This window comes from Actinia tenebrosa, unplaced genomic scaffold (assembly GCF_029948245.1).
Source record: "Actinia tenebrosa isolate PJP-AT-01 unplaced genomic scaffold, QUT_ActTen_1.0 PGA_scaffold2__45_contigs__length_23673736, whole genome shotgun sequence".
In the NCBI taxonomy this organism is placed as follows: domain Eukaryota; kingdom Metazoa; phylum Cnidaria; class Anthozoa; order Actiniaria; family Actiniidae; genus Actinia; species Actinia tenebrosa.
In genome coordinates, this window is record NW_028292579.1 from 17,046,491 (window position 1) to 17,070,462 (window position 23,972).

Here is a 23,972-nt window from a genome sequence, read left to right on the forward strand (position 1 = left end):
TGATGGTTCTGTGACCTTCATTACAAATTATGGATTCACCCTTGGCTGTATGAGTATTGACCTGATTATCAAGATAATCAATGCAGTAACCTGGTGATGACCCTGTGACCTTCATAACAATATGGACTCACCTTAATGTATGAGTATTGACCTCATTATCAAGATGATAATTAATGTGGTAACCTGGTGATGACCCTGTGACCTTCATAACAATATGAACTCACCTTACTGTATGAGTATTGACCTCATTATTAAGATGATAATTGATGTGGTAGCCCTGGTGATGACCCTGTGACCTTCATAACAATATGGACTCACCTTAATGTATGAGTATTGACCTCACTGTCAAGATGATAATTGATGTGGTAACCTGGTGATGACCCTGTGACCTTCAAAGCAATATATACTCATGGTTAATCCATTATGGTTACCCTGTGGTAGAGGAAGATAATCCAACATGTTTCCTTTACATGTTCCAAGGAGCAGCTTATTCCTGATCATCAGGTATGTAGTTTACTCTCTAAGACATTTTCAAAGATAAATATATACCAGTTATAAAATGGTTTTGAAGGGCATAAGGCTGTGTTCATAATGTATGGCAGAGGGGGGAGCAGGTGAAATTGAGGGGGGGTCAGGAAAATTTTGGTAGGAAAAAGGGGGGATGGGCTAATTTTTATCAGAAAAATGGGGGGATGCACAATCCCAATTATACAAGGGCCGTGAAGCGGCCTGAAAGTATAATTGAAATTATATTAACAAACGAAGTGAGAAATATATGAGAAAACAATAGGTAGAATCCTGCCATTTGTGCTTCGGACCACATTTTAACGCACTCCACTCCCCTAGAGTTTAAGAGGGCGTCTCTGTAACAGCGTGCCACTCGATCTGGGCTCGAAAAATAGATTTCTTTTATATTCCTACCATCAAAAGTACTATCTATCCTCACTACAAAATTGCAGTTAGAATTGTTCTAAATTCTTTTTTCCACCCGCTATGCGAATTTTTGTCCATCGACCCCAAATCAGTGAAAGACGCCGATTTTCGAGGTCGGCCGAGGGCTACTTTCAAAGTCTGTTTTCTCGGGTTTTTCTGCACATAAAAGCTAATTTTTCTATCCAGAACTTAAGCCTAGTGTAACTTCTGCATAAAAACAGTAATAGTTTTTTTTGGAATGCGCGAATTCTGAAAAATAATCCTAACTGATCGAGACTACTGAAAGCGTGACGTGGTAAGCTAAGATTATGAGACCTCGAATATTGCAAATTTCTCATTTGTGGCACCTAGCCCAGCCCTAAAATACCATTCAACCTTGAGATAAGAAGCTATTTTATAGATGTGTGCAATAAAATTTGCGGCACATTGCGTTTCTACGAAATAAGTTAAGTTTCAAATTGTTCTATTTTCAGTTATTTCCTTGCGTGACACGACAGGCCGTTGGGTCTGTCACGGCTACTTCTTTGCTCATTATCCTCAATACCATTACCTAAAATATAATATGATGAATTAAACCTTAACTTTACAATATTTATTCCAATATAAAAGATTTCAATGATCTACGGCTTCATTTAATAGTGTTTCTATAAGCTGTTTTGAAATTTCACCGCACAGTAATTCTTTTTACTCGAATATCTCGAGGTCGGGAGGTCAATCGCTATTTGTTTATTTAATTGTAGTAAATTTAGTAAAGAAATCCTCGCTTTATCTCGAAACATACTAAAGAGATCCAAAACTGAGAACTGTTCTTGCCTGTAGAGCTGAATATTTCTAGTTTTTTTAGTTGAAGGTAACATATTATTCATATCATTGTAAGTGAAGGATGTACTTGCCCGCGTTAGCAGCGTTATTCACTGTGTTATTGATCAACTCTATACTTATATTAGTAGTACTTGGAATACTGAATCTATGTCTTTGTACTGAATACTAGTGAGTTAGACTAGGACGTCTAAATTGAAGACTCTTGTTTAAAAAAATAAAATAAAATAAAACAAAATAACAATGCATAATAATTTTTTTTTAAATATACATCTTTAATATAATACAAATAACCATACGAAAACAAATACGAATATATATCTAAGAGCAAAATTATCAGAGAGAAATGAAACTATATACGATGGGCTCCGCCGAGAACCAGACGAAGCTTCTTATACAGTATATCACTTCTTCAAGAGACACCTTCAACACTTAGCATGGGCTGGGCTCTAAAACCAAGAGCCGGAGCTGCTCTACAGAAAATGTGCGGTCGTATTTGACAGAAAGTTTGATCTGGGTGAGAGGACTGGTAGAAAAGCAGACCCTGAACAAGTTGCCGCGGAAATGCGGTGCGCGAGAAATGAGAACAATGAAAGGCGCTTTGAAAGAGAAGAATCGGGCTATCGAAGACCCAGATTGACCAGATTGCAGGATTCTTTTCACGTCTTTCCACTTCGCGAAAAAATCCACAGTACGAGATATTACCGTGACCAGTCCTCAACAAAATGTACGATCTTTGGTAGACGAGGAAGACATTCAGGATGTAATACGAGAGTCAGAACGTAAATCTGTTACAAGAATTTGAGGATAGCATTGGCCTGCAACACCCCATTATGCACTAGTCAATTGAAACCCCCACCCCCCGACCCCCGCGAAAGAATAATAATAAGAACCTATAAGGCTACAATTTTAAGAAAGGTTCTTATCAGTGGAGTTCAGTGTAAAAGTGTAAAGGTAGAAACTGCTATAAATTTGTTTGAGCATGTGTTTTGTGTAGAACATACTGCTCTGCACTAGGCTACGGGCTGTCTGTGCTTGGAATCACAACGCCTTCTTTGGTATTTTTCAAGATGGCCGACCTCTTGTTTCCAGGCCCTTACATATTCAAACGAGCGTTAAATTCCCCGCTCGATTCCCCGCTGAGAAAACCATTCGCTAAATCCCCGAACCCCGGGTGCAATCATGCTCTTAAAAGCACATCAAAAACGCGTCACGTCCCCGTTCAGTGCCCCGCTAGCCGCGGGGGTTTCAATTGCCTAGTGCATTATGACACGTACAATCTATGCGACTACTATATCAAAGAAACAAGATCTCAGCCTTCAATGGCGGAAGCTGAGCATTAGAGAGTTTTAGATTGACTTTTTTTTCTCCCCGCAAACGGCAAACGTGACCACGTTTTCATAGTTTCCCTGTATTTTGCTTTACCTTTTGCAAACCTTCTCACCAGGCGCAAATATTCTTTTGATGATCGATGATAATGATAATGATAATGATAATGATAATGATAATGATAATGATAATGATAATGATAATGAAATGATAATGATGATTTATTAAATTTTATTATGAAATAATTGGGATACTACGCGCGCTATGATTGGTCGAAAACCATGTTTGATGAGAGTATCAAAACACGCTATCGTCATTTCGCGCGCGCGAGTATTGCAACTGTCAGATTTTAATTTATCGCGCGCTCATTGGTCAGTTTGAATAAGACGGCAGGTAGGGAGAATTTACTTAAATTTTGCCTTTTTTCGATCTTTTCGCGAGTTTGTTATTTTATAAATCAAATCGAAAACAGTTTTCTGTGTTTGATACTCTGATCAAGACACTTTGGATGTTGGGAGAACACTCGAGAAGCTGGAAATCACTCCCCTACGCGTCGTGGTTTCCTACGCTCCTCACGTGTTCTCTCAACATCCTGCGTGTTTTGATCAGAGTATCAAACACGGAAAACTGTTTTTGATCTGTTAAATAATACTAACAATAATGATAATTATAATAATAATGATAATGATAATGATAATAATAATAAAAATAAAAATAAAAATAATAATAATAATAATACAACAAAACAACAATTAAAAAAAGGCCGTCCAATAAAAACATCAATAAGAACAATCTACCTAAGATTTCAGGAATATCAACCATCACAGATTTTGAAAGAATGCTTTTGACGCAACCATAATAGCTTGGCTTCAAAGTAGTTGAACTTACTCGGGTAGAGTGAGAGCTGAATGTTTCTCTAAGAGAAATGAGCAATACATTGATTGCTTGATTGAATAATGGTAATTATAATGATAATAATAATAATGGTTTATTTGAAGCATATCTACAGAGTAGCTCTATATCTTCAAAATTATTGGAGGAGCCAGTACCCGCAACCTCCACTTCCGAACTGCCGCCCCTGTATGATCATAATTTTCACAATCACTCGTTCTGTGGTTATAAATGAATTCATACGTTTGTTTACACCTGTTGCAAAAATCGTCGTTTCAGCCGAAGAACAGTCAAGACTGCAAAGTATTTTTTCGAAAAAATGATAGTATATGGAGTTCGAAAATATCGGAAGGACGAAATACCTTTTCACAATAGAAAATGATGGATAATTTATAAAGGAAATAAACGCTGAGAATGTTAAATGACTAGTGACAAAGATATCAATGATATATTACCTACAACTTAAAAAAAACTAGAAATATTCAGCTCTACAAACAAGAACAGTTCTCAGTTTTGGATCTTTTTAGTATGTTTCGAGATATATTACTAAGCGAGGATTTCTTTACTAAATTTGCTATGATTAAATAAACAAATAGCGATTGACCTCCCGACCTCGAGATATTCGAGTAAAAAGAATTACTGTGCGGTGAAATTTCAAAACAGCTTATAGAAACACTATTAAATGAAGCCGTAGATCATTGAAATCTTTTATATTGGAACAAATATTGTAAAGTTAAGGTTTAATTCATCATATTATATTTTAGGTAATGGTATTGAGGATAATGAGCAAAGAAGTAGCCGTGACAGACCCAACGGCCTGTCGTGTCACGCAAGGAAATAACTGAAAATAGAACAATTTGAAACTTAACTTATTTCGTAGAAACGCAATGTGCCGCAAATTTTATTGCACACATCTATAAAATAGCTTCTTATCTCAAGGTTGAATGGTATTTTAGGGCTGGGCTAGGTGCCACAAATGAGAAATTTGCAATATTCGAGGTCTCATAATCTTAGCTTTCCACGTCACGCTTTCAGTAGTCTCGATCAGTTAGGATTATTTTTCAGAATTCGCGCATTCCAAAAAAACCTATTACTGTTTTTATGCAGAAGTTACACTAGGCTTAAGTTCTGGATAGAAAAATTAGCTTTTATGTGCAGAAAAACCCGAGAAAACAGACTTTGAAAGTAGCCCTCGGCCGACCTCGAAAATCGGCGTCTTTCACTGATTTGGGGTCGATGGACAAAAATTCGCATAGCGGGTGGAAAAAAGAATTTAGAACAATTCTAACTGCAATTTTGTAGTGAGGATAGATAGTACTTTTGATGGTAGGAATATAAAAGAAATCTATTTTTCGAGCCCAGATCGAGTGGCACGCTGTTACAGAGACGCCTTCTTAAATATTGATGACGTAATCCCAGAATCCCGTGCTGCACTAAGTGCGAAGTCACATAGTACTTTTCATCTTTTTAACGCCTGTGTGAAGAGACTCCACGATGAGAAATATATGATGGGAATGACTAGTCATTTGTTAATATTTGACAAGTACGAGGGCGGGAGGGTATCTCATATATTTCTCACTTCGTTTGTTAATATAATTTCAATTATACTTTCAGGCCGCTTCGCGGCCCTTGTATAATTGGGATTATATTTCACAAACTCCGTTCGAAATATATGAGAAAACAATAGGTAGATTTTAACGCCCTCAACAATATGTCTGAATAAATGCAGACATTAACACAGTGAGTTTGTGAAATTAATACATTTATTCGTAACTTGAACGTATTCAACAATATAAATGACTTTGGGTTAGAAGAACTAAGCTTTGTTTGTGTTCAAGACAGCGTTAGCATAGCTGCTGTTATGTACTGGCTTGTAGTAGAAGCGTTGGAAGGTACTGGGTGATGTCCAGTCTGCCATGTTCATAATGTCACCTATTGGGACATTGTTGTTTGCTGCAGCTGTTGTTGAAGCACCTCGTACAGAATGTGCCTTGAATATATCTGTGTTAATACCAGCGGCTTTTATTACTTCACGTAGCCAGCGGGCTAAAGTGGTCGAAGTAACAGGTTTATGGGGCTTGATGAATGAGATGAACACAATATCTGGTTTTGAAGAGGGAATCAGTGGTCTAACCTTTCTAGTGGCTTTCAAGTAACATTGAAAAGTGTTAACTGGGCAGAGCTTGCTGTCTGAATGAAATTTTGCAAAGAAGGCTTTGGCCATGTCCTCAGGAGATCCTCGCTTTCTTGGAGAAGTCAAGGTGAACGAGATGCCTTCTGGAAGTACTTGGCAGTATCGCAAGTCGAGTTTAGACAGGGAAGAGACTCGTTCTGGGCATGAGAGTGCAAATAACATGGCAAGTTTGAGTGATAATAGCTTTAATGACAATTTTCTGGAACTTCCCATGGATGACAAGTATTTTGTTACTCTTGTGACATCCCATGTGTGATTGTATCTTGGTTTGGGGGGTCGGATATTCACCATACCCTTTAACAGTTGTGTTACCAGTGGGTGCTGCCCAACTGGGTAACCGTCAATCTTATTGTGGCTAGACGATATAGCTGAACGAACAACATTAACGGTTCTGTAAGCAACTCCAGTGTTAAAATACTCTGACAGAAACACCAGAATTTGGTTTAATTTTGCTGAAACAGGATTAATCTTTGATTTATGACACCAGCTGCTCCAATGCCGCCATGCGGACTCATACGCCTTATGTGTGGAGGGTCGAGTGGCTGACAATAGTATCTTGGTAACGTTTTCAGGAAGGCCTTCTGTTTGTAAGTTTTCCCTGATATGTGAAAGACGGCTAGGTGTAGTCTCGGAAACAATGGGTGGACCCTTTCGATTGAGGCTGGGTCTTTCAGTAAGTTCCTCGTATTGGGAAGCATTATTGGATTCTTGATGAGAAGTCGGAGCAGTATCGGCCACCAAGTCTGGGCTTGCCAGATTGGGGCTACAAGTGTGAGGTCTGCTCTGTCTAGAGATACCTTGCGAAGGACTGCAGGGATCATGTTGAATGGTGGAAATGCATATCCCTTTAGGGGTCCCCAGTCTAATGTCATGGAGTCCGTGTGAAGGGCTTCTGGGTCGGGCCTCCAGCTCACAAACTGTGGCAGTTGGGTTGTCAGTCGTGTGGCAAATAGGTCGACGTTGCAATCTTTGAGGAAAGGCTGAATGACTTGGGAGCTTATTTTCCATTCGCTGGAATCGTGAAACTCTCTTGATTCCTTGTCTGCAATGTGATTGTCTTTCCCAGGGAGATGTTGTGCGCTTATCAGGATTTTCCTTTGTAGGCACCACTCCCATATTTCCAGCGTCAGGGAGACAAGTATGCTCGACCGGGTTCCTCCCTTGTTGTTTATGTGGGCAACTGCTGTAGAATTGTCCATTCTCAAGCAAATAGCCTTGTGATGTTGGTTCTTCATAAACGCTTTTAAGGCAAGGAATGCTGCATTCAGTTCTAGATAATTGATGTGCAGCTTTTTCTCCTCGCTGGACCACCGACCGTTTGTGGTGGTGCCCTCGCAAACTGCCCCCCAGCCCTTCTTGGAGGCGTCTGTTGTAATGACTAGGTCTGAGGTCGGAGGGTTGATTGGACTTCCGTTTACCTTTCTTATATTTGCTATCCACCACCTGAGCTCCTCTTGGGCATGGTGGTTTAGGGTGATTTGTGTCTCGTAGTTGTGTTCGTTGATTCGAAGGTGCTTTATGAGTTGAATCTGTAAACGTCGGAAGTGTAAGGGGGCCTGATGTATTGCCAGGCGAGTTGATTCCAGAGAGCCGAGTAGGCTTGCTACGTCCTGTGCCATCATAGTTGGGTTGGTCAGGGCGTTCTGGCATTTGTCCAGAACCTTCTGGACTTTTTCCTCTGGTAGGCTCAGAGTTAGTGTCTCTGAATTTACTATAAACCCTAGGAAGGTAATGGATTGGCTTGGTTTCAGCTGGGACTTTCCCCAATTGATAGTGAAACCTAGGTCTTGCAGCAGTTTCAATGCCATTGATGTGTTGGTCTCGGACTCTGTCATCGTGGACCCCAACAGAAGAAAATCGTCTAGATAAGCTAACATGCGTACACCTCTTTTTCGAAGAAACGAGACGACCGGTTTGGTCAGTTTTGTAAATATTCTTGGTGCTGTATTTAGACCAAAGGGGAGACCTTCGAATGCGTAGCATTTGTTGTCCCACAAAAATCTCAGGTATTTTTGAGAAGATTTGTGAACTTGTATTGATAGGTACGCGTCCTTCAGATCTATAGACGTCATAAAGTCCCCCTTCCTTAGGATTGTTTTTAAGCACGATATGTTTTCCATTTGAAAGTGGGAGTTCTGTATGAAATGATTGAGATGACTCAGATCTATGACTGGTCTGAAGGATCCTCCTTTTTTGGGCACCAAGAACAAGCGGCTGTAAAAGCCTGGTTCGTTTGGGGAGGGGTCCACATAGATTGCTCCCATATTCAGGAGTCTTTGAATCTCTGCGTCTAATAACGGTTTTGTTTGTTCTGTTGATTTTGTCACAACTGGAATTCTTTGAACTGGAACACAACGAAAGGGAATTTGATACCCTGTAACAATGTCTAGGATTTCTTGGTCTGAGGTTATTTCCCTCCATTTGTTTAGGAATCTGTTGATTCCCGATTTGTCCCCTTTGAGGGGCGAAAGGACCGGTAGTTTTTTGAGCGGCTACTTTGGTATTTGGAAAAACCGCGCGACTGGTTGGACTGCTTGGACCTTTGATTGTAATTAGATTTACGATTTGGTTGTTGGTTTTTAGTGGGGACTGAGAGATTTTTGGATAGACCCCTACTAAGTTCTGCCTGTTTAGAGGCTAAGGTGGGAAAATCTTCACCGAAAAGCATAGTTTTGGCATTAGGCAAAGGTTCATCTGCCAGGTTAATTTTTTCCTTGTTAATAGTCGCTAGGACCCTTTTCCTGCGAACAGTTGAAAGGAGATAATTTGAAGAGCCTAGTAAGCATAAGGCTTGTTCTAAAATACTCTTAACCTCGTCAGGTGACACTGCTTTCCCCGATGAGAGGGCATCGTGTAAGCAACAAAGTGGACCTGTGGTGTTTAGCAAAGCTCTTTGAGCCAAACATAGGTCTTTATCACGATTCTGGACAAATCTTTTTATTTGTGGATTGTTTATTTGGTTTACAACTGAGGTATCTAGAGTGGGTGCCCTTAGGCAATCAAGTGAGGGAACACTGAAGTTTTCAAGAATGTCTGACACCTGGTCATGGCTTAATTTCTTCCTAAAGTGCTTATCTAGGAAGGTTGATAGCCCCTTGGTTGGTTCCCAGGAGGATGGTGTGGCCCCAGGGTCATACATTTCATCATCTATTAGCGTATTCTCGCCTTTTGTTGAAGCAGTTTCAGTTCTTGGAGACTCGGAGCCTGGATTGAGTAGCTTATCAGTCGAGCTTGGTGGTCTATCCTCCGAGTTTGGTGGCTTGACAGCCGAGCTTGGTGGCTTATTAGCCGAGTTTGGTGGCTTAATAGCCGAGTTTGGTGGCTTAACAGCCGAGTTGGGTGGCTTTTCAGCCGAGTCTGATGGGGACTGTGTCCCTTCTTGATCTTCTGGGAGATCGTAGTCCAGGTCTGTGTCTTCTGCTTGGACTGAGAGCAGATCATTGTAATCTATCTCGGTGTGTTTTGGCGGGAAATATTCCATGTTAACTTCGAGAGTTGAGATACGCTTATTCGTCTTTGAAATCGCTTCTTGGATTTCCTTCAGTGTTGAGAAGACTGAATTTATATCCTTTTGGTCCACTTGGGATGTTTTTTGTCGTTTGCTATGCCTAGAGCTTGTTGATTCGGACGAACTGTCCGTGTGGCGGGAAGAATGTTTAGATCGTTTACGAGAAGACATTGTAGCAACTAGAGCTAAAAATTCAAAAATATTACAAGCAATTGTATCCCGAATGGGATTATTTATGATTCTGGGTATAGGAGTAGGCTAAAAGGTATAAAATAGAGGATAAAAACACGGTTAGTAACCACTTACCTTATCGTACGTCCGAAGCACAGCAGAAAAAGATGAAAAGTACTATGTGACTTCGCACTTAGTGCAGCACGGGATTCTGGGATTACGTCATCAATATTTAAACTCTAGGGGAGTGGAGTGCGTTAAAATGTGGTCCGAAGCACAAATGGCAGGATTCTACCTATTGTTTTCTCATATATTTCGAACGGAGTTTGTGAAATATAATTTTTGGAAGAAGCTACAAGCTTTGCTTAGGAGGGATCATATATTTTTGCATGATTTTAAGGGGGGGTGTTGAGAATTATTCTGGACATTTCAAATTTTCACCTGTCCCCCACCCAATCCCTCTGCCATATGTGAATGCAGCCTAACACATGCATGGAATATCTCATGGGACCTAATTTATGAGTCACCTGGATTTTATTTATTTGAGTATGCTTATTGGTGTGTGGGGCCAGCAATCCTACCACAGTGTGGATCTTAAAAGATCCATGATCACAGTATACTTTTGCTAAGGAAACTGACAATTAGTGATGATGATGACATGAGTGCAAATTATATCAGATACTACCTATATCTAATGTTTGAAGTCATCTGAAAGATTTGGGTTCCTAAACAGATGTCTGACATTTTTCAACAGCTTGTCAACCTCTCTAGCCAAGCATTTGGTTGTCATAGTGATGATGATGTCTGGCCAGCAGATATAACACAGACAGGTAGGTTGATTTATATGTTATAGAATACAAAGACGCATTCATTGCAAATTATATTTTTTAATATGTACCTATTTCATAAAAGGTTGTAAAAGCAAAAGGTGATAGGTATTCCAAGAGCCAACAATAGCTGTAATGACTGGTGTTTCTTGTTATTATTCTCATCAGGAAGACAGAGGTTATTGTTGGGATATTGAGTGTTTGTAGTCAACAAAACCATTTAAAACACATTTGCATTTAGGTGTATGCCCATAATTCCTTCCCATCTTGGAATGACCTACTATCTTCTTTGGATCTGAGTGCCTTTTGAAATAGATATATTAACCAAGAGCAGATGTCAGCAACAGTTTAAAATTTGATTCACTATTATTCTAGTATTATTCATGTAGACCTTGAAGCATGATAAACAATGGCATACATGCTTTAATCGATTGGTTTTCTGAAATATCACTTATTTTCTAATAAAATTAAAAATATTTCTTAATAATCTACCCTCGGAGAGGGCCAAAAGATATATACACCAAATTCAGAGGCCTCACATGCCTTTGCAAAATTTGCACTGCTCTTAGGATCCAAAAATTATTTTCAATTGTGTTTTGACATTATGAAGCTGGAATTCCACTGTCTTCAAATAAATTCATGTCGAAGAAAATATTTATCAGGGTTTTTTGATGCCTTATCAAAAACAAGGAATTTTTAGAAAAACTTGTCACCATATGCCATATAAAATAAAAAGAGTAATATTTAGAATTCGAAAAGTCGAAATACAGGAAGGCAGTTCTAGTTTTCCTTTTTGACTTGTAGTTTGCAGCTATTTCAAAAACGGTTGATGAAGGTTGTGTTGAATGTTAAGTTACATATGGCATGTTGCAAGCTGCATGCCATGCTTGTAATGTCAGCACAGAGGACAATATGCTGAAATAACATGCACACAGTTTGGTAAAATTTTATATCGTTGTGAACTTTCGCTGATTGCATTCACACTGCCCACAGTGCATTTTGGGTTTAGCATTCTACATGCAATATACAGCTAAACCATCACAAACCTTTTTGAAATAGCCGTATATGGTATATGCTTGATTTTTGCTGACATCTCTCTTAATAAACATTTTAGTGTTTTACTGGATATTTTTTTAAGTCATCTGAATGAGTTAGGTTTCTAAACAATGCCTTTGACTTTTTCAACAGCTATTTCACAGTCTCCAGCCAAGTATCTGGTTGTCATAGAGATGAAGCTGTGAAGCTCTGGCTGGCTATGGCTATGCAGAGACATGCATATTATTAATGATGTTAATAGGTAATTTTAGCAACACACAATGGAATATATTTTCTAAAGACAATGTATATGTGTGGATTTTGAGTTTTAAAGTATCAACATTTTAGTAGCCCCCCCCCCCCCCCCCCCCCATTACAAACCTAATATTGTGTCTCATATGAGTTGTAGAATATATATGACTATAAATATGAATTGACCCATTTATTTGACAATTCTTTACTGAAAAAGTGCTAACCCCAGAGTGCCTTCAAAATCCACATAGCCCCTGCATAAATTATGTGTTCATAAGTGTTAATCCAAGTTTGATCAAAAAGACAATCAAAGTCTTGAACTAAGATTTATCCAAACTGTGACTAGCATTGTGCCTCAATATATACATTTTGTGTTTGATCCTATCTTGTGTAACATAAAGTTGCAAACAAGAGACATGGCTTTAACAATCTCATTCTGTTATTTCTTCCAGCTATCCCAAATCTGTCATACTCACATCAACCAAGCTGTTGTCCTGCAAAGCCTTGTCAGATGATGCAGCACCATCAAGAGATGCAGTCAATCAGTACTGAAGACAGGAATCACCCACAAAGGATAAGAATATCATGCCATCAGATTGAGTAGCATAACTTATAGGATGAAATCTAGAATCATTCAGGAATTTCAACATTTCAAAAAAAAAAAGAGAGAGAAATTTAGCATAATCTAGGAATTTCACCCCCAAAAAATGAAAATCTAGCATTTTCTAGAAGTATAAAAATTTCAAAGCTGGCATTTCAAAAAATAAAATAAAGCCAAAACAAAAAAAAAAAAAAAAACTAATACAACCTAGGCCTAGGATAAAACTAGATCCAACATCTAGCATGAACTAAGATTATGAAGGGGGGTCAAAGTCACCAGTTACAATGAAAAGAATTTAAGAATAAGAATTTAAAAAAGTTTTTAGTGCTTTACCTAGGCCTAGGACTAAAAATCTAGCATAATTTAGTCAATATTTCAACAAGAACAAAAAAAGGGAAAAAGTCTAGCAATAGTAAAGATGACCTTTTTGGACTAGAGGACTGGTAAAATGCAGGGCTCAAAATAGCAAGCACAATGTAAATTTCTGTAACCATTTTAATTTAAAAGTGCACTTGAAAATCATTTTATCTTGCTTGCAATTAGTAATGGTTTTTATATTGGCTGCTATTTTGAGTCCTGCAGATAAGTTTATTTCACAAGTACTTTTGTAGGAATGTTAATCTTTTCAGCACACAGCAGTGCGTGACAGTAAGATTTCTGAAAACTTTAAAATATTTAGAGACTAAAGAAATACGATGTATTTCAGTATTAATATTACCAAAATTCCTTCATGATTTAATAGGATCAAGGTTTATCATTCAGTTATCTGAAGATGAAGTCATCAAGGCTTCAAAACATTTCTTATCACTGCTTTTAGTGAAACTTAGATCACCAAAATATGTTGGAAAAAATATTTTTAAACTTACCAGTCCTCTAGCCATCAGATATTAGATATAGGAGAGTGTATCACTAAAATATTTGAAGATTCTTTCTCAAAATTATCTAAATTATTACATAAAATTATCTTAAACAAACACATTTTTACAACTAGTCAAGGATTCTCAGTAAAAACCAAAATCAAATCAAAGTATTTTCCTGTTTTGCACAATTTTTTTCCAATTTTTACATTTGTAAATTCAAACAAATTATTATTGGCTATTAGTTTAATATTTTTGTTTAACTCTACTGAGAACCATCTACTAGTTAGAACCACTCTCCTATATCTAATATTATTATCATTTATTATTTGTACACCAGAAAAATGAAATACACTTGATACCTCCCACGAGGTCCTACCAGCACCTAACAGAAGCTGCCCCAACAGGCCAGGAAACCAAAAAAGGTGGTACAACATTGCTGCTCTCGGCAGAGTCTAACCTTGAGGCCATGATCAGAGGACTGCTCTGAAGGTGAAGGTTGTCGGTAAGGATACCAGGTGATGGCTCTCTGCAGATTTCATGGGAGTGCGCTGATGGCTGATTGCCGGTCACTGTAAAGGTTAGTGTAAGTAGGAGCAGGGATAATTGTATCTCACTATTCATGGGTGTGTACAGCAGTGATAACTTTAGGGTGGTGTGCTCAATAGACTTGCAAAAGACACCATTCAGACTTTCATACAAGTAGATTATCAAGCTGGGAAGACTAGAAGTTAAATCATTTCTAGGTGACCTAATCTTGCGTTAATGATGTTCGGCTAGACTGATACACAAGGTTCTATCATAGGATTGTAATTTAATAAGTTTTTTCACCAGCAAAAACAAGACCTCAGTTTCTTTTAAAAAATAACAACAAAATTCTGTCATTAATTGTAATTAATGGAAAAACTATTATTAAAACTAAACAAAAACAAAAAATACCAAGAGAGTAGCAAGACCTAAAATCAGAATTATAAAATGGACAAATTTTAAATATTAGCAGAACCAGAAAATCAGGATCATATATTACAAAAGCAAAACAAAATCTCCCTAATTTCTATAGATGAAACTGAGGTCTTAATAAAATCTTTGATTAATTTAAAAAATTATTATTGGCAATCGAAAATTATATATGAATACTTGATTTGAAACTATGAAATTCATTCATTATGCAATGAAACAATGAAACTTAGTCAAATACCCAAATTGCATCCAAATTACAACAATGTGCTCCTCTGAGGCAGTGATTTTAAGTTAAATTATGAAGGCAATTTTTATACTTCTAATTTCCACTTCAAAGCAACTACAGTATATGAAAAAATTGACAACACTGAATAAAATCAAAGTTTTTTTTGTTAATATTTTTGAAGATATGACATTGTCATACAATATTAACAGGAATTTAAATTGGAGTTCCAGCAATAATTTTGGACTCATAATCTATGATTATAAAAAAGTAATTCACAAATTTATAATACAATGTTTTCTATATACACATGAGTATAACATTGATTGACATATTATATTTTAGAACAAATTCAGCTGTGCAGGAATTATGAAATAATACACAAAAAGTGCAAAGAAATAAATTTAAGCCAAACAAGGCAAATGTGAAATGGAAAATGAATGAATAGAGAACAAGGTGAGCCCTCAAAGAATGGCATTGAAACACCATACCTCACAATCAAGAAACAATTACACTTGAATGAAACTATTATAACAAGTAAAACCAAGAGTTGTTTTACCATGAATTATTGTCTGCAAAGCACTTGTATTATATGCACAAGCTGTCCAAAAACAAAATGTCTCGAATTGAATTCATTTGATCCAAACATTTACTGTACTGGAAAAATATAATTTATAATACATACTATTTCTTTGGCAAAGTCAATTTTTATACATGTAGTTGCTCAAAATTAAATTCAAAATTGCAATGAAAAACTTGAAATTTATTTTGCCATTCTTTATGGCTCATTTAATTCTGGCAAGAAGTTTTTTGCTGGTGAAAAAACTCATCTTAGGAAACAAGATAAGCTTATAATTATAAATACATGACTAGGACTAGGAATTAGACTAAGGTTTGTACCTATTCTCACTTGTTAAACAAAATTAAAAACTCAAAGTTCTCACAACCATCTCTAGGTCAGTCCCTTTTAAAAAAAATTTAAGAATGGATTTGGTATCAGCTGGAGTAACCTGCGGCGAAGTTACTCACACATGTAGATTCTGCTGATCTGTATATGTCTTGGTCAAAACAAAAAGTGATTGGACAACTGAATCATGCATCATGCAATTGAATATACCAAATCTACTCTAAAGTTATTTCTAAAATGGGTCTTTTAGGAACAGCTCCCTTAGCAGTAATTTTCCTCAAAAATTGGACAACTAAATCATGCATTGGACACTCATCTAAAATCTAAACTAATGTGATATAGGAACAACTCCCATAGCAATGATTTTACAACATAAAACCTTTTAAGAAATATCATGATGATATCACCATCCAACATACCAACCCTACTCTGTTGTTGTTTTCCACACTGGCTAGAGATTTTGTACAAATTTGAAAAAATAAAAAGTGGAAAAAGAAACAGTCCACTTATCCTAAATTATTATTTTTACTCCATTGAAAAAAGTTGAATGTGATGTCATTATGATACAGTAAAATAATATTCACTGTTCCCAAGAGATTGGTTGAATAAATTAGACTCATTCCCTTAGCAGACTCTGAATACATTAAAACTTAATTTCATAAATTATAGGCCCAGTCCCTTAGCAGACTCTGTATACATTAAAACTTAGAATAAATTATAGGCCCAGTCCCTCAGCTGACTCTGAATACATTAATATTTATTAAATAATAGACCCAGTCCCTTTGCAGACTCTGAAGATATTAATATTTAATTGAAAACATGATAGGTCTTAGTCTTCTAGGGAAACTTAAATAAATTTATTATTCAAGGGTAAAGAGCCCAAGTTAGCTTTTCATATTAAATTACATGGTGGTAGTGTCCTTTTCGGGATAGACCAGCTCATTTTTCACAAGTTAGTAGCCTAGAAACTTTGTTATTTTAGTCTTCACAAATCAGTCTTGATAATCACATACACTTCATGGAAGTCTGAATACCGCCTTAAGTCTATTGATCACATCACTCTAAGATATATACATCACTGTTGTGCAGTAAAACCTATGAGTAGTGGGGTATGGTTATTTTATAAGTCTCCTACTTGCACTAATCTTCACAGTATAATGGCTGGCTTGCCATCAAGGTACTCTTACGAGTCTGTAGGGGGTCAAAAGTCTGATATCCCTATCGACAGTGTTCACCATCAGAGCAGCCAACTGGTTGTGGTTTCATAAGATGGCTCTTGTCGGGACAGTAAGTACTGCCTGGTCCTGGTCTACGGGGTAGTGAGACTTGGTGCTGGTGGGACCTCGGGGAGGTATTTCTTTTTACAAGTCCAAAAAGGGCATGGAGAGGGTAAAGATGGAATACATTAAAAAACATAGGAAAACCACCAAGTCCAAAATCCATTTTTATTCAAAACACAACACTACATCAAACCAACTTTAAAAGATAAAAAATTTCTAAGTCCAAGTGCCCACTTGTTTGTATCCAACACAACACCAAGAGATGAAAAAAATTCTAAGTCTTTTTTGACAACTTACCAAAAATATCCTAAGTGCTCACTTGTGTCCAACTTCTAGAAAATTTCAAAGTACTCAGGTCAGCAAAAATCATAAAAACCCTACCACCCTACTAAGTAGATTCTCCCTCCCCTACCCTAAGAATAATTCCCTCCCCCCTACACGAGTACTCCCTCCCCCCAGTATTAGGCTTCACCCCCTCCCCCCAATACACTGCTTATCCCCTCCCCCCAACATTTTGCTTATCCCTTCCCCCCAATACAAGGTAAACCCAGTTGTAATTGACCATGAAGTAATACAAATTTTCAAAGTGCAAACAAAAGCAATTTTTTTCTCTCTAACATTGTGCAAGTTTTTATTTTATGGTAGACGGTCTCAAATGTACTACAGTATTTGTCCAGTGAATTTGCAACAACTTTGAATTTTTTCCAATGACGTTTTTCAGTAAAGTCTATAAGATGAAGTGATTTTACAACCAAAGCAAGTAAGATAGCCTTCCCTATGACATTGTTATGACAAAAATCAGGTTCTAAAACCCATTTAAAATGGAACGCAGAGTCAGAGGGTTGTTAGCCTCTGGCTATTAGGTACTACCCTAATTAAAAAAAGCAAGTTTTTTTTCTTATGCCACTATGATAGCATCAGAAAGACTATAACAATGCCACACAAATTCAATTGAAGTAAAATCACTCTGGGCTTGGTCGATTACAACTGGGTTTACCTCAAGAAAAGCATGGACAACAGAAATCAAAAGTGTGTGTGTGTGTGTGTGTGTGTGTGTGTGTGTGTGTGTGTGTGTGTGTGTGTGTGTTTATATGGTCATTCGTTTGAGGCATGCTAGCAAACCTTGGCTGGTCCTATCGCCATAGGCTAAGATGCTTAATATGCTTGCACAATTTATTGTACTCAGGAAAAATTATATGTTACAGTTTGGAATAAACAGGAGCTGCAATCAATGAAATTTTCCATTAGGAGCAACACACTAAAGCGTGTTAAGTATGCAGCAGTTTTAACATCAGCAACAATGATCGTGTCGTTGTTATAGATACAAGTATAGAATTTCTTAAATTGGTTTATATTTTTTATTCCGGAATTATGTGCATACGACAGTGATCCCGAGATACAAGCAGTATAATTCTCCCCTTAATGCAAGTTCAAAATTAACCGTGATTGGAAATGTGTAGAGTGCAAACATTGAATAAAAGCACCAATGAGTATAAAATACAGCAACATTCTCAGACTTGAGATTTGAAATGAGCAAAATACCCTCCCTGTTCACTGTTCACCAAATTCACTTTAACTTTTGGTAACTTTTTCATTACAAAAAATTTTTTTTTTACTTATAGTACTTATTTTTGTTCGCACACTACCAAGTTTTAAGTCATTTGCAGCATGCCTCAAACGAATGTAATGATTGGTATGTGTAGTTCACCCCTCCCCCCTTGTTTCAACATTTTTATTTCTCAATATTCACAGGGAATATATTGTATGGTTAGGGTGGGTTTGATAGCTGGCTGGTATGTAGTTATTATTTATCATAACGATATCAACCATTAACAAAAATCATGTACATCTTAATAAAAACCTGAACAGGAGATGAACTAAAAGAGTCGCTGCAACAAACCCTAAGATTACAGCGCCAATAATTTATGTAATTTAATCCTCTTTTACTCCGATGAAGGACTAGCATCCGAAACTTCAGTTTTTTCATCTTTTCACGCTGTACAATTTACCTCTTTATCATTACTAATTCAGAATGCATGATTTTAAATCAGTTTCTCTTTTATTTGGACTCACTCCAAGATTGCTGTGATCCATGACAAAATGCGTTTGTAATCTCATAGTTTGCTGTAGTCACTACCCGAGCTTTTTGATTAGATGTTAAGTTTCAGTGAATGACAGAAACAAATATATCTTAAGTAAACTATGTTTGTAAACTGGCTTAGCCTGTGACCTATCCTGCCATTTTTCATGGTGCTCTACACATTTTGGTGGATTTTATGAGAAATAGAGCCAAGTAATACAAAACACAAATTATTGGATATAGAGACAGTGATCATTGGAGTAACCAATAAAACAATGAAGATAAATGTATCTTTTACATGCCACTCAATGTCGACACCCCCTAATGTGAATCCATTTCATAGACCCCCATCACAACAAACTGCTGTCAAGCCTCTACAACAAACTGCTGTCAAGTCTCTCACGCTCACATACTACATGTCTACACCAAAAAATAGGCAGACAATTTTGTTGCTATCAATTGTACACTGATTGCTCAATGGGAATTCATTTCTGATCTGATGCACTTTAACCAGAAATTCTCTAATACCTAGGGTAATGGGCATATGCTAATGTACTTGATTCTTACCTTGAAATGTTTCATTTCATGGTGAATAGTTTAACAATCTTGTTTTTAGCAATTTTGTTTACTTACCTGTTGTAAACTTTTGGACTACGATGAAAATTCTCAAAATTCTATTATTTTCAAAAAGGCCTATTTTCTAGCATAAAAAGACTGCATAGAGTAACACAAATATATGTAACACAAACCACACTCTGTAACACAAACGACTTATAAAAATAAATCAGAGGTTCAATATTCAAAAATGTAAAACACAGCAAACCAAACTAAAAAAAACACCACTGAAATTGACAATAATTGTTGGAAAATCATCAAGAAAAAGAGAGAAAACTTAAACTTAGTGTTCCCAATTAGAGTATCACTTGTGATACACTAGATGACTGACACGTTAATAGTTTATGTATGTATATCAAGATAGACTAACAAAGTTGACAAATTATGAATTACTTTGTAATATGCAAATGCATGAATCAGAGGCAAGGTATCAAGACTAAATGCAAGTGAGAGCAAACAAGTTGGCAGTGCAGTAAATTGTCATACTGATTCTAATTGCACTTGCTCATTTCATTCTCACTTAATAATACAGTGCTTGCAGCTTCTTAGAAAACTAAATTTGAAAAATTAGATATGCAAAATTGTTTAAATGAAATTAGATATCTGATGAAACTATTTATTTTTTCTGGTCCTGTATCCTAAAACCTGTGCTCTCTTATTGGCCCAGTGAGCTGATAATATTTGATATCTCTGCTTATGGTCCAGTATCCTGACATAAGGCTTACATAATTTAAAGGTACAAATAGGAAAACGAATTGTAAAACAAATTGCAAAACAAGTGGAAAAGTCAAATTTACAGGGGAAAAAATGATTTACTGCCCTAAAGTTGGTATGGATAACAAAAAACTGTGCCTTTGGTTTTACAGACCTCTGCATCAAAGCTCGTTCCCACTGTGTAGTTCCGTAGCCAAGGAAATCACAATAAAGTAGGGATAACAATACACACAGGCACTCAACCAATATATAATTTCTTTTTACACCAAATTAATTCACTGCTTAATCAGAAAATTTGCCAGCCACATACCAATCATAAATTGTGTTTTCATTCAAATCAAAAAGCCAATAGCCAAAAACTAAACTAAGTGAAATACTTCTGACTGACTTAGCACTATACTTTAGTTGAGGTCACATCGGTAAACAACAATCCGGAGGCACAATAAAGCCCTTGCATATGTATGTTTTATGGATGACATCATAGTTGGACAGACTGTCTTTTATCATCAAAGCTGATTTCCAATGTTACCTTCAAAGCTGATTTCCAATGTATGTATGATATATGGATGACTTGACATTATCCAACAATGATGAAAACCCAAAATATTACAGGTAAGCAACAAGCAATAAAGAACAAACATCAAATGTACAACAAATAAATAGCACCTAAAAAAAGCAGGTTCCTTATAGTATTTGTCCTGCAGTTAATGCCAAATGTGGTAAGACTTTACAGTAAATGCACTCTTGTAATAATAGTTCCTTATCGATATAGGACTTAATTCCATGTAATTGTGATGCATTCTGGTAATGAAATATCAAAGAAAAGGGATTGAAAATGATTACTGGAAATTTAAATTATATTTAAACTTATCTTGCAAATTTAATAAATAAATGAGATTTAGCAGTAGCATTTCTACAGAGAAATTCAAATTGGAATTTACAAGCTGATTTTTGAGCTTGGGTAGGAAACTGGGGAACCTGGAGAACAGCCCTCAAAACACAGGAAAGAACGAAAAACAACTACTGATATAGGACACTAAGCCTGGCAGCACTTGGACTGAGGTTGAATTGGTGAGAAAGGAGGACCCTCACTACTACACGACCCGCGCTTCAAGTACTAAAAAACGTACTTTATCAAGACTAATACAATAAAAAGCAACATAATGAGTTATATGAGAAAAAATGCCACCAGTACCAAGATGTGACTGAAACCTACTGAGGGTATCAAAGGCACTGAAGAATATTTCTGTATAATTGATGGGACAGCAGCAGGCTTATTCATAATAAGTGGGGGTTTTAGCACAGAGTTCCATAATACATGTTGCAGCATCATTTGTTCAAACATTAGCAACGCATTTATGGTTGGTACTGCACATAGTAAAAAATTGCTAATATTATGCTCAACTCTCATTATGCTAACATCTGTCTACAATAAAATACTTACCTCTGGTGTACTTCTAGATTCAATCAATACAGGATACAGGTGAGTGATTGGTGTAAGATATTTAACAACACTTATAAGTATAGAACTTAATAAAAGCTATAGCACAAATATTGTAAAATCTATTCTGGTATATAGATTTATGTAGGGCATACATTTTTACTGCTATTAGTAGCTAAAGTACGACATTACAGAGTAGCTAAATTAAATATTTAGCGAGGAAAGAAGCCATGTTTCTCTTTCATATTCATAAAACATAAGAGACAAAGTATCCAGTGGCATTAGTAAGTAGATTAAAGCATTACGAGAGTAGCTTAAATTAAGGACGCTTTTTATCAATTGATTAATAATATTTTTATATTTAGTAGTAGTGTTTAGTAGAATACGGCATTGTGAAGTTATAGGATATGATGATTTTATTTCAATCTTTTAAGTTATTATATAACATGATACTTTAATATTAGTAATAAAGGAGAATATTAACTTTTCAACATTCAAAAAAATATGTTTAATCACTCAACAGAGTTAAAGACCTAAATTGTTCAAAAGCTTTATTTTTTCTCCATTAGGGTAACTGCAATCTTTGCATTCTTTCCTTTGTACTGTCTTCTCTTATCTTGCATCTTGCTTCACAGATACCTTGGAAGATCGTTTGGTGCACTGCACTGCTTGCTGACTGGTTATCTTTACTGTCTCTCTTCATGCTTTGGTATTTCTCAATTAGAGTGTCTGCAATCTTTGCCTTTGCACTGTCTTCTCGTGTCTTGCATCTTGCTTCACAGACACCTTGGAATTTCTTTTGGTCACTGGGCTGCTTAGTGTCAGGTTGTCTTTGCCACCTTCATGCTTTAGTTTTTCTTTATTACGGTTTCTGGAATCTTTTCATTTTTGCCGTTACCCTCTTTTCTTGAATCATGGACACTGCGGAAGTTCTTTGGTACTGTCTTCTTGCTTAAACAGATACTTTGAAAGTTTGTTTAGTCACTAGGCTGCTTAGTTACAGGTCATCTTTACCATCCTCATGCTTTAGTTTTTCTCCACTAAGGTTTCTGGAATCTTTGCATTCTTGCTTTTGCACTCTTTTCTTGAATCACAGATACTATGGAAATTCTTTGGTACTGTCTTCTTGCTTCACAGATACCTTGGAAGATCGTTTGGTCATTGGGATACTTAGTGTCAGGTTGTCTTTGCCACCTTCATGCTTTAGTTTTTCTTTATTAGGGTTTCTGGAATCTTTTCATTTTTGCCGTTACCCTCTTTTCTTGAATCACGGACACTGCGGAAGTTCTTTGGTACTGTCTTCTTGCTTAAACAGATACCTTGAAAGTTTGTTTAGTCACTAGGCTGCTTAGTTACAGGTCATCTTTACCATCCTCATGCTTTAGTTTTTCTCCACTAAGGTTTCTGGAATCTTTGCATTCTTGCTTTTGCACTCTTTTCTTGAATCACAGATACTATGGAAATTCTTTGGTACTGTCTTCTTGCTTCACAGATACCTTGGAAGATCGTTTGGTCATTGGGATGCTTAGTGTCAGGTTGTCTTTACGATATTTATGCTTTAGCTTTTCTCCATTAGGGATTCTGGAATCTTTGAATTCTTTCCTTTGTACTGTCTTCTTGCATCTTGCTTCACATATACTTGGAAGATCTTTTAATCAATGGACTTCTTACAATCAGGTTACCTTTACCATCTTCATGCTTTAGTTTTTCTCCACTAGGGTTTCATAAATCTTTGCATTCTTGTCTCTGCACTCTTTTCTAGAATCCCAGATGCACTTGGAAATTCTTTGGCACTGTCTTCTGGCATCTTACATCACAGATACTTTGAAAATTTGTTTGGTCACTGGGATGCTTAGTGTCAGGTAGTCTCTACCATCTTCATGCTTTAGTTTTTCTTGATAAGGGTTTCTGGAATATTTGCATTCTCTTTTTCTGTACTGTCTCTTTACATCACAAATACCTTGAAAGATCTTTTGGTCTCTGGTTACTTACTGTACTGTTGTCTTACAATCTCAATGCCCTTGTTTCTCTCCACTGGAGTGTCTTGAACCACTTCATTGTTTATCTCTTTACTGTAGTTTTGTTTCACAGATACCTTGAAATATTTCTTGGCCACTGGGATGCTTAGCATCAGCTTCTGTTACCCTCTTTCTTCATTCTTTAGATTTTTTAGATTATATCTTCATATCTGCATTCTTTTCTTCTTCCCACTCCAGTCAAGACAATCATTCCTTTACTGGACAGTCTCGTTAAATGAAATGAGTAATAACTGTAAAGTGACTCTACTCTTTCATGCTACACTACCCAACAGTTGCTGACCAAATGATGAAGCTCT

General features: G+C 36.6%; 1 protein-coding gene and 2 long non-coding RNA genes across 3 annotated transcripts in view; 1 reads left to right on the plus strand and 2 right to left on the minus strand.

Annotated features, from left to right (window-relative positions):
- LOC116295168 (uncharacterized) overlaps window positions 1-23,972 on the minus strand; it is a 37,397-nt gene that overhangs the window by 1,131 nt on the left and 12,294 nt on the right. Inside the window, exons 3-5 of the long non-coding RNA XR_016120533.1 lie at window positions 17,085-17,119; window positions 12,436-12,507; window positions 319-389 (exon numbers count right to left, since the gene is read on the minus strand). This is a non-coding gene — a long non-coding RNA (uncharacterized LOC116295168). The remainder of the gene's footprint in view (window positions 1-318; window positions 390-12,435; window positions 12,508-17,084; window positions 17,120-23,972) is intronic.
- LOC116295169 (uncharacterized) lies at window positions 284-12,870 on the plus strand. The gene is made up of 4 exons (XR_004197001.2): window positions 284-504; window positions 10,600-10,675; window positions 11,861-11,969; window positions 12,412-12,870. It is a non-coding gene; the product is annotated as an uncharacterized LOC116295169 (long non-coding RNA).
- On the minus strand, window positions 8,592-10,179 carry LOC148909446 (uncharacterized). The gene is made up of 2 exons (XM_089034279.1): window positions 9,981-10,179; window positions 8,592-9,859 (listed from the first exon to the last, which is right to left on the minus strand). The coding sequence occupies exon 2, from the start codon at window positions 9,843-9,845 to the stop codon at window positions 8,592-8,594; it is 1,254 nt and encodes a 417-aa protein (XP_088890405.1). The 5' UTR covers window positions 9,846-9,859; window positions 9,981-10,179.